General features: G+C 55.0%; 1 protein-coding gene across 3 annotated transcripts in view; it reads left to right on the top strand.

Annotated features, from left to right (window-relative positions):
- The first annotated feature begins 1,186 nt into the window (after window positions 1-1,186).
- LOC143164656 (H(+)/Cl(-) exchange transporter 5) overlaps window positions 1,187-10,610 on the top strand; it is a 43,678-nt gene continuing 34,254 nt past the window's right edge. Inside the window, exons 1-2 of one of the 3 annotated variants that reach the window (XM_076347537.1) lie at window positions 1,202-1,246; window positions 1,752-1,804. Coding sequence is in view for 1 of the 3 variants with exons in the window: in XM_076347535.1 (XP_076203650.1) it covers window positions 2,063-2,078 (16 nt within the window). In the remaining 2 variants the exon portion in view is untranslated. Of the gene's footprint in view, window positions 1,247-1,751; window positions 2,079-10,610 lie in introns of all 3 variants that reach the window. The other 2 variants (XM_076347535.1, XM_076347536.1) reach the window with 2 other exon arrangements.

Here is a 10,610-nt window from a genome sequence, read left to right as displayed (position 1 = left end):
GTAAGGATGTGTTCTCCAGCCGGAGGCATTTAGGGAGAGAAACTCCTCCGTGTCCCCCCCCGACTCCTCCACGGTGGCCAGGGGAGAGGGTGGGCGAGGGAAGGAGGGACACTTATTTTTAAGACCGGGTGAAAAACATCCCCCACAAGCGGTTTGGCAGCAGTGATGTCCCAGCCCCGGGTCGGGCGGTGTCGGATGAGCTGAGCCTGAGGAAATGCGAGAGATGTTTGGGTGGGGTCCGCCCCGCCTCGCCCTACGGGGTGGGATTTTCCCAAGGGTTTCGGCATGGGGGGGGTCCCAGTGGGGCTCACGGCGGAGGCAGAGGCAGAGCATCTCGCCAGGACCCTTGGGACCTGCTGCACCAGCCCGGCTGGGGGAGACGGGGGTCAGCGATGGGGGGGGGGGGGGTGTGTCAGTGATGGGGGGGTCAGCGATGGGGGATCTCTGCTGGGGACGCCAGCAATGGGGGGGTCAGTGATGGGAGGGTCAGCGATGGGGGGGGCGTCTGTGATGGGGGGGTCAGCGATGGGGGTCTGCAGCGGCGGGGGAGCAGCAGTGGGGGTGTGTGTCAATGATGGGGAGTCTCTGCTGGGGGGGTCAGTGATGGGGGTCTGCATTCAGTGATGCGGTGTCTCTGCTAGGGGGTCAGCGATGGGGGTTCTGGGGTGGGGTGGGCCAGCAATGGGGGGCCAGCGATGGGGGGCCAGCGACGGGGGTGGTCAGTGATGGGGGGGGTCTGCGGTGGGGGGCCAGCGACGGGGGGGAGGGGATACGGCAGGGCCGGGACAGGGCCAGGGTGGAGGTGCGATTCGCGCTGCGGCCTCACGATGGCCTCACGCAGGGACGCTCCGCACCGGCTTTCCCTGCCCTTGACCCCGCCTTGCAGAACCGGGAGCATGCCCCTTTAAGAGCCCGGCGCCCACACTCAAGATGGCGACGGCAAAGCGTGGCCGTGCTTCGACAGCAGCGCAGTGCGCCTGCGCGCACAAGCCCTGCCCGGCGAGAGGAGGAGGGCGGGCGCCGCGCCGGCGGATGGGCGGTCCGGCGGGGGCGGGGCAGCGTGGCGTCAGGCGGGCGCCCGTGCCCCGCCCCTTCCTCGCCCCGCCCCGCCCCGCCGAGGGGGCCGCCCGTCGCGCAGGTGCAGCAGCGGCGGCGGCGGCGGGGGGCGGCGGCGGCGCTGGGGGCCCGGGCCGGGGCCAGGGCCAGGCTCGGCCTCGGCGGCGGAGCGGGGCCCGGAGCAGCGGAGGTGCGGGGCGAGGGGCCGGGGCAGCCGCGGGGCGGGCCTGGGAGGGGGGTGGGGGCGGCTGCGGGGGCTGAGCTGTCGGGGCGGGAGTGGAGCGCTCGTGGGGCAGAGCGGTGTGGGGCGGCCGTGGGGCCGGGGGGGGGGGTGGCCGCCCGCCCGCCGCCCGCCCGCCGCCCCTTCCCGCCCCAGCGTTTTGCGGTGGTGCCGTTGGCGTCGGGGTGGGGAAGGCTGCGGATGTCGCAGCCGGGGGTGGGGAGCAGGAGCTCTGGGAAAAGCTGGGGCGGAGAGTTGAGGGGGCCGGCGGAGCGGGAGCGCCCCTGGGTCCCCGCGTCGGGCAGGGGTCTTCTCCGTGGAGCTTGGCGCGAGGCCGGTGTCTGAGGCGCCTGCAGCCCCCCCTCGCTCTGAATGGCGGGGCAGGCGCTTACCCCCCCCCAGTTCAGCGCCGAGAGGGGCTCCGTGTCCTGGCTGTGTGTTTTCTTGCCTGAGCAAGTGACTCTTTCTCTTCCAGCAGCTCCAAGAAGCCTCAGAGCGAAGGCAGGAGCAGCTGAGCCTTGGGAGAAGGTACCGACGCCGCTTGTCGGATGGGTGAACGCTCCTCTCGTGGTCGCGGTTGACCTCTCCTGCGGGTGAACGCCGGTGCTGAGAGCGGAGAGCCGGGCTCGGGCCGCGTCCGGCGATGTGACGAGCTGGCGGGGGGCACGCCGCCCGCTCTTCTCTCTGTCTGCCTCTGCTGGGGCGCGCGTGGTCAGAGCTGCTGTCCCTCTCGGTCCGTTTGGGCGCTCAAGGAAAATTCCCATCCGAAGGAGCCTCCAGGCGTAGATGGGGCGAGAAATAGGTCAGCCAGAGTTTGGGAGTCCTTTAGTACAATGTGTGTTACTGGCTTCTGGATGTCGTGAGCTTTCATTTGTTCAAGTTTTAAAGCCTGCGTTAAGCTTGAAGGTTGTACCTCAGGTTTTTTTGCAGACGGAATGAAAGGAACGATTTAGCTTTTCACGCTTGTGCAAAGCAGGTGTTTGTGAAAGGCACATTTCATAATTTTCCAGGTGTTGGTGGTTCTGCTCTGGGCTCCTGGTGGCCATGGGGCAGGGTGGCCGTGGGGTGGGGCTGCGAGCGCCGGCACCTGGGAGGCAGCGGGGACGCGTGGCTGGCAGACACCCCTGCGCCTCTGACTCCCTTTGATCCCAGAAGAACTTGAAAACGGGATTATTTTTGTTTTTAAAATACTGCTTGAATGGCGGTTGTATAAAATAGCGAATTGTTTTTAATTCTTTGGGACACAACGGCCAAATCGTCTTCTTGCCGGCCCGAGCTGGAGCCTTGCTGAGCTGCTCCTTTCTGAAATGGCCTCCCACCCTCTGCACGGTGATAGGTGAGGGTCTGTGGTATATGACCTTAAACTTGGTTGCACCAAAATATCTTTTGAGGTTGGGATTTGGTTTTGGTTTGCCCGAGATACTGTGGCGTTGTCACTAACAGTCGTTCTCCAGTAACTCCAGAAGCTGAAATGGTTTGGGAGCAGCACCCAACCAAAAGTGTTTTTTTTTTTTTTAATGGAGGTGTGTTGTACCTGCACCTTCTAACCCCGCCGTACGCCGCACGTACTTGAAAACATAACAGCAAACTTCCTTTGGTCTCCCTGTGGACTCGTAGGTCATGATCCCCAGCTACCAGAAAGCTGCAGAATTTAGAAAATCACCATGGGCCCTAAAATACCCAAGCTCATTTCTCTTCTGTCCTGCCGTGCTTTTTAGGAGGTTCTTGGGAAGTTGTGCCACACAGACGTACTTTTCTTTTCTCCCGTGTCCCTCGCCGCCGTGCAGCCGTGCTGCTGCTTTCTGCTGCCCTGTGCTCTTGGCAACCCCATTGCATTTCAGGACTGGGTAACGCTGCGAGGCGAGATTTTCTTTTCATCTAAATACTTTCCTTCGGTCGTTCTCCAGCATTGTTTTGTCCGTTTCGCATTTGATCCGGTTTGTGTTTTAAAAAAGAAAAAAGCCATGAAGCTGGTAATTGAGTAAGAAATGTGGCTGTAACACCAATGTTTCAGGAAATAGCTGTTAATGATACATTATTCTTTCGGCTCTAGATGTTTTGGCAAGGCAAAAAGCCAGTTGTGCAATTGTCGTGTTGCAGCGTGCAATTAGAACATGGAGTCGCTTGCGTTCGGGATAAAGAGCTGCTCTTCACGAGCAGCTGGTTTAATGGGAGGAATCGTGGGGCGAGCTCTTAGGTTGGCAGCCGTTACTGTCACGCGAGCCGTCGGCGGCAGGGTTCAGCAGAGGGGTTTCAAAAATCGGGGAAGCCTGACGGTGCGGGGGGGCAGCGGCTCTGGCGTGGGGCGGTGGCCGGTGGCTTCGTGCTTGGGGAGGGTCTCCTGCTGCTGAGATGCCTGGAAACATCTCCCGCAGCGCCTAGGCTCGTGCTGCTGCCGCCTAGATTTGGTGTGGGAATTTTAAGTGCAGGGTGATGTACACAAATCTTTTTTTTACCCGGGAATAACATTTTCAAGGACGTGTCTGTGCGGTGGCGGTGGCATCCTCCCCTCGGATGGAGGTGCTTGCTGTGGCTCCGTGGGCTCTCAAGGCTCGCCTGCTGCTTCTGCTCCTTTGCCCTGTGCCCACCTTCACCCACCTCCTCCTTCCCCAACACCCATATTATTTCTTTCCCTCTGCCACGGTTCCTCATTTTCTTCTTCCGTCCTTGGTGTGGAAGGTGGCACCAGCTGTGTCTCCACCTGGGTCTGGTCACTAGTGAAGGAAGGCAAGCCTGCCTCCCCCCCCGCCCCGATTCCTCACCTTGAGCATGCTTACACAGGGGTAGAGTTCGTCCGTATAATATCGCAAGTCATTTGGGTGTTCTGGGGGTGGATGAAGTCCGGCCGGGCGGCCGGCGCCCCAGACTGCGTGCGCAGCTGGGCGAGGGCTGGCGGTGGCTGATGTTGCCATTGTGTGGTCTTAGGTCTTAGACTCATCCAGCGGGTTTGTCCGGGAGTTTGGATTCAGGTCTGAGTGCCCGAGTGCAGAATTGACAGCGTGGGTTTGAATATTTATGTGCATCTTGCATCACGCTTTTAATTATTCCCTCTGGAATAACACCTCACTCTTGGTTATGCAGCACAGCTTCACGTGCGGTTGTTTCTGAAGGACTGCGAGCCCTGGTTTTGGAAGATCCTTTTCTGAACGAGTCCCTTGAGCGTGGAATCCTGCCCATCTCCTCGGTGTAGCTTGGGCAGCATCCGAAGGCAGAGCAGATGAGGGGCCCTGGGGAGCCTGCCGCGTGAGACGGACCGGGCACACCGCTTCAGGCAACGTAACCCTGGGCGCATCTCTGTCTGCTTCGTAGGAGAAGCTACAAAGCCAGATGATTTGGGCTTCTGTGGCGCTGCACGCCCGTTGCTGTCACGCTGCAGATGTTTTGTAGTGCTTTCGGTTTGAGGCCAGTGCTTGGATACTGTGAAGTGGTGTGAAAACACCGTAACTAGTGTTTCAGGGCTTGTTGCGGTGACGCTGGTGGTGTTTCATAGCTGTTCCGTTTCTGCATGGCTGTGTCGTGGAAGGTGGGATGTCGGGTGTGCGTCCCTGTATCCTTAGGGTGAAACCATCGAGGGTTTCCCCAACAGCCATTCGTTTCTCAAGGCTGAGGAATGGATGAGACTGTCTCCGGGGAAGCTGGCTGTTGCAGCACCCTGTTGTCACCTGGAAAAGAGAGAAGTGGCTGTGCTGTAGGGCCGAATCGGGTCGTCTCCAGGACGGAGCAGGCTGCCGTGGAAGCTCCTTCTGTCTCTGTACGGCTCTTTTTCAGTCGAACTTCAGCAGCCAACCGACTGAACTTTGGATTTGTCCATGTAGTGGATGTGTATGTGTTTTATTCAGAAGAAGGGACGCTACAGGCATGCTTGGGTAATAGAGTTAGGGGAGATGAGAATACCCAGATGAGTGCTTTGGTCAGATAGAGGCAACCGGTGGCTTTTTGAGGGGTGGGAGATTTTTCATCATGTCCCTGATTTTCATCTTAACGGTCCTTTTTGCCTCTTCATGGGTCTTTGCTTTAAGCAGAAAATTCTCACGAAATTTAAGTACTGTAGTGAGACCTACACAGGGTACGTAAAATTACCTTTTTTTTTTCTTTTTTAATGACACCCGCTACAGTACCGCTTTTTAAAAAGTTTTAAATAAAAGCAATGCTGCTGCAGTCAGTGGCAGTCCATTTCTGCTCTTCTTTGAGACCGTAAGGGCCATAATCGATAAAGGGAAAATCCTTTGTGTGTTTGTATAGCGTCCATGTTCTCTTAAGTGCTGCATGACAATACATTGAACAGTTCCTGATGACATGTATGCGCAGTTGCGTTTTCCAGAACACTTCATAGCAAACAGCGTGGAAGGTGTCCGTTCACAGGGTCTGAAACCCGCGTGGTGACTCTGCTGCCTGCTGTGGATGAGGCCGGCGTGCCGCCGCCGAGGCTCGACTCCTAAAGGTGCCTCTCGAGAACCTGGCTGGAAGTTAAGCAGAGGGTCAGGCTGCTTATTTCGGTGGCCGTAGCTGCTCTACTCTCTAGACAAATTTAATTTTTCCCAAAGGGGATGCGAAAACCTCTTTGTATTTTGAGGGTGCTGGCGTCGTGGGTAGCTGCAGGACATTTGCACACCGAAATGTTGCAGCTTCTGCTGTTGGAGGGTGGAAGGTGAGCTATCGAATGTGCGTCCTGGTTCTGTAGGGAGCTGAAACATCTGTAGAAATTCAATGAGTCCCGAGAGCTGCTTCAACATTGCAGCCGGCGAGTTAGCCCTGTTGTTTGCGTGCCAGCTTGTTCTGGTTCAATGCAAGGGGCTTCAGACCTGTTGGACTGCAATTCAGCACTTCCAAAATGCCATTTTTATCTCCTCTTCAGGAACTTCTGGGGTTGTTTTTTTTTTTAAACATCTGGCAACCATACAAGGAAAGAGCGTGTATACTTTGGATCGAATAGCCGGTCAGCCCGAGGAGGTGCCTGCGAGCAGAATGAAATCCATTGCTTTGACAAAAACACATAAAATCCACTGCATCACGTGCGCTGAGCAGCTCAGGTGGATTTCGTGGGGAGGGGGATGTTGGAAAGGTAACTTGAGCGTGCAACACTGGGGGCCTGGCTGTTTCATAGCATTCGGTGCGTGCCAGCTGTAATTCTCCCTGCAATTTGGCAGCATCTCGTCGGATCATGAACGCCGCCTCCCTGGGGAAGATTAGCAGCAGTTACCCTCCCGTAACCCCCTCACCGTCGCAACGGGGAGGCTTCCTGAGGCTCTTCTCACCGAGGATTTTGTCCAAGTTGGGTGCTTTACGTTCTCTTCGTGCCTCGGAGTTACATTTTTAACCTGAAAAGTGGAAATGAATTTACAAAACACTAGTTCTGCGGCGACAGTTAACTTTAGTCGGGAAATAGAATATTATCTGTACCTTCAATAAATGGACTTATTTTCTTGTTTGCCCTATCGGGGTGAACAGGAGGGGACGAGTATTTAAAAACGCTGCTGCCTGGCAAGTGGTTCCGCGTTGGGGTGTGAAATTGTCTGGCTTGTGGCGCAGGGGACCCGTGTGTGTGTGCCGAGCATCTGCGGGTGAAGACGGCCGCAGAGCGCCGGCTGCGTGACGTCTGGGGAGCTGTGCTGCTTGGGTGACGGTGCAGTGACAGGTTTTTGGGAATGGGGGAGAGGATATAAGCCTCTTGCTAGACTAGTTCTTGGGATCAGCCCATTGCAGTATCAGGAATTGCATTTGAGAAACATTACCGAGCCTCGAAGCGTGTCTGGGTTTAAACAAGGCTAGCACGTATACTCTGTGCGCTTCCCTACCATAAAGGGGAAAAAGAATGCTTTATATAAAAAACATATTTGGCCAGTACTATTGGTTTTCATGCTGCCTTGAAGACTTTCCTCTATTAAGACCTTCTCGTCTTGCATCCAAGTCATTTTTCCACTTGATTTTGGGGCGGATGTGCTGTGGCTGGTTTGATACGCTGCTGTGAACTGCCGCGGGTTGCACCGTGCCGGACTGAAGCTGCAGGTCGTGGGGCTGGTCCCTCCGGACCCTGTCACGGGGAGGGCATGGAGGGAGGTCCTGCAGCCCTTGGCTGCTTGAGCGCCTTGGCTGCCGTGTGTCTGGGCGCCCCTGACTCCTCTCCGCTTCTCCTCAGCGCGGACTTTGGCTGTAGCTCCTCGAGCACAGTCTGTGGCCATCTCGCCTTGGAAACTGTCGTCCAAGAAGAAGCCTACCTCCTTAATGAAAACGGGGCCCGCAGGGATGTTCTGCTTCCTAGAGCTCACCTAGGAGAGGAGTTGGCTGTGAGGACAGCTTTGGTTGTGATCCAGTTTAAGACTAGAGATTTTGGCAGGAGGTGGCTTTAGAGTCTTCATCCAAGACTCTGATGTTTTCAGGATGAAAACTGTGTCAGATCTGTTCTTAATGCTGAAGCAGTCTCCGTGATGAAAACCACCTGCATTTATTCTGGCTATTTCACTCTGGGTCGTGTGTTAATCGCACTCTTCCCATTTGCATTGGAAAGGCTGGATGAATGGAGTGACATCTGGCTGTATGTTGTTGAAGATCTGCTAACCTGAGGATGGCCTGGAGACACTTAGGAGTCATCGCTTACCAGCTACACAGGTAGGTTTTGAAAACAAGGCCCTAGCTCAGCCGATACTCCTACGCAGAGCCGTGCTAGTCAACCAGTTTCACCATCCTGGATTTCCAAAGAGGGCGGTAATGGCAGAGAAGCTGCTGGTTGTGTTTCAGTATGGAAACTGCTGTAAATAACTGAATTTAGTCTGGAAAATACAGAAAGCTTAAAAGCCAGTAGCAAAACCCCCTTAACTGTCTGTTGCGTGGCACAGTCACAAACTGCCTGTAAACTTGGTCTTTTGCTTTTTCAAGTTAGGCTGCTTTTTGTCAAAACATGAACCTGAAAAGGAGCTGGAAGTGTTTGCAAAGAAGCTTTTGGCTGTTAGAGATTCGTGTGGTGGTTATGCTTCGGGACCAGGGAAGAGGTATCTGAGCTAAGACTGTGGCTTCTTAACTGAAAGTTAAAATGGAAATTACAAAAAGTTTAGGAGGAAAAAAAACAACCCAGCGAAAGCAAGGCGGTCTGACTTGCGTCTCGGCATTTACTGCATTTCTATATGATGAAGCATCTTAAAAAAAGTAGGGATTTCCGGAGAAAAGCATTGAAATGTCCATGATCCGAGTAAACTCGCCGGTCAGGCTGCTTCGATCTGAACCCGCGCTCTCCCGACGGCTCGTGTCGTCCTCCCGACCGGATGGCTGAGAAATCTGCAACGCCGCTGGAGGTGCCGTTTCTGGATAACGACAGCTGAAATATCGTCATCGTCGTTGGAGTCGGCGGGCACGCTTGTGACGCCTTCCTGCGGTGGGGACAAGGAGGAGGAGCCACGCTCGAGCAAAGCTACGATGGGCTAGTATTGTACAAGAGGATAAAAACAAACCTGTTGGTTGACTAAATGGGAGGTGAGCGGTCAGCGTCACGAGAGAGATGCAAGTCGAGGTGGTGTTTGGTAACGTGAACGGCGATTGTGCAGGGCCTGGGCTGGCGTTGCTGTGGGTCCTCTCCTGGATCCCGGGTGGTTCGCGCCAGGCACGTCTCCGTGGATTTGAAGCAGAGGTGTCTAGCCTGGGAGGAGAGATAAGCAGCACGTAACTTTGGGAACAGGAGTGGGTATTGGGAAACCCAAGGTGTAGTCTGTCTCTCTAAATAGGCCGGTTATTTGAAGCGTCACAGAATCTTGCCCCAGTGAAACAGGAAAAAAATCAAACCCTCTGAGAAGAGCGGCGTGGCTGTTCTGAGGGACGCTGGGGTCGGTCTGGCTGTGTGCGTCTTACCACGCTCGTCCCCAGGTGTCTACAGGCGGGGGAGGCATGCCTTGCTCGGCGTCTCCAGTACACCGGTGTACCAGCTTTTCTGTCCTTTCCTGTCTCCCAGGCGGCTGTTTGCTTCCAGCGGCCATAACCTGTATGGACCCAGCTTGTAGGTAGAGTCAACTGTAGGAAAAAAAAAATGGCAATATCGACAAAAATGTTTAAATGGGAGTTTAATGCTTTAGGGGTGGGGGGCTGGTTTGAGAGCTGTGGTTGCATATCAATAATTACCAGGAAGAATGGCTTCTCGGCTTTTAGGAAGTAGAGCAAGGTGGTGTAGCGTATCGAGAAGATGCTATCTGTTGGAAATGTAACCCACTTTCAACCTGCAAGTGGTTGTAGGACCGCTTCAGAATTCCCCTTCAGATAACAGGGAAAGCTCTGAAGGTAAGAAAGGATCTGTACGGGTTGGGGAACTAGCACCGCCTTGACAGTGACTGCTTAGAAACCTGTTTCCCCGCTGAATTTGTAGGAAACGTGAATACTGCGTAAAGGCCAGTGCCCAGCGTCGGTGCATTCGCTTCCCCTGGTGTGTGCCGCACTCGTGTACGGAAACTTGCTGGTAACTCCTCTCTGTGCAAGAGCTGTCCCTGTCGCTGTCTCGTGTCATTGTAAGAAGTTTTTAATGTGAATTTGCCCCCAGCCGAAACAGGACCTGGTTTGCCAGAGATGATTTAGCAACCTAACGATTGGTAATTCCAGTAACGTTGTAAACAGTCTTGTTTGCTGACTGGTAAACATGACTTGGCTTGTTTTAACAGAGTTGCTTAAAACTATACCCAACGTGATTAATATTGCAAAGAACTGGAGTGCGCCCGGGAAGAGGGAGGGAGAATGAGGTTTCCTGGAGAGGCCAATTGATGCAGCGGATAACTGCGGGGAAGGAACTAAGAAAATATGTTTCTAACAATGAGTTGTGATTTACTGGTGCTACCAGTGACAGCTGAGCTGAACTCTGTGCTAAAAACACGTTTCTTTTGGCTTTCGGAGGACCGATGCCAGTCCTGAATGGGGCCGGCGGTGCCTTTGGTTGCATCCGTGTGCTCGCCGCGTCGCGCTGCCGGAGCAGCTTGTCTCAGTCGGTACCTGCTGCGAGTCGTGCCTGGGCTTGCGGCTGTGGCGGTGCGAAAGCTCCCAGTGCGGTGTTAGGATGGGGAACGTGAACGCAGCAGTCCGCTTCTGGAATTGATTTCACTTCACCAAGGAAGGCTGTTTTGAGTGAACCCGCGCAGTGTGAATTACCCCTGCCACTAGCCTGGACCCGCAGGTACCTTTCATGCAAGTAGTTCAAAAACAACTGCCTGCCATTTCCACAAGAATTAAATATCTTTTCCCCCATTTCACGGATGGAGACACCGAAGCAGGTAATAAGATTTAGATAAAAACCACAAGCTGCTTTGTGGGACCGGGATACAGCCCTACGGCTGTTGGCTCCTGGTCTCCAGTCTGCCCGCCCTGCCTG

The sequence above is a fragment of the Aptenodytes patagonicus genome, chromosome 9 (assembly GCF_965638725.1).
Source record: "Aptenodytes patagonicus chromosome 9, bAptPat1.pri.cur, whole genome shotgun sequence".
Lineage (NCBI taxonomy): Eukaryota > Metazoa > Chordata > Aves > Sphenisciformes > Spheniscidae > Aptenodytes > Aptenodytes patagonicus.
The sequence above is the reverse complement of the archived record's forward strand: the minus strand, read 5'-3'. Positions and strand labels throughout refer to the sequence as shown.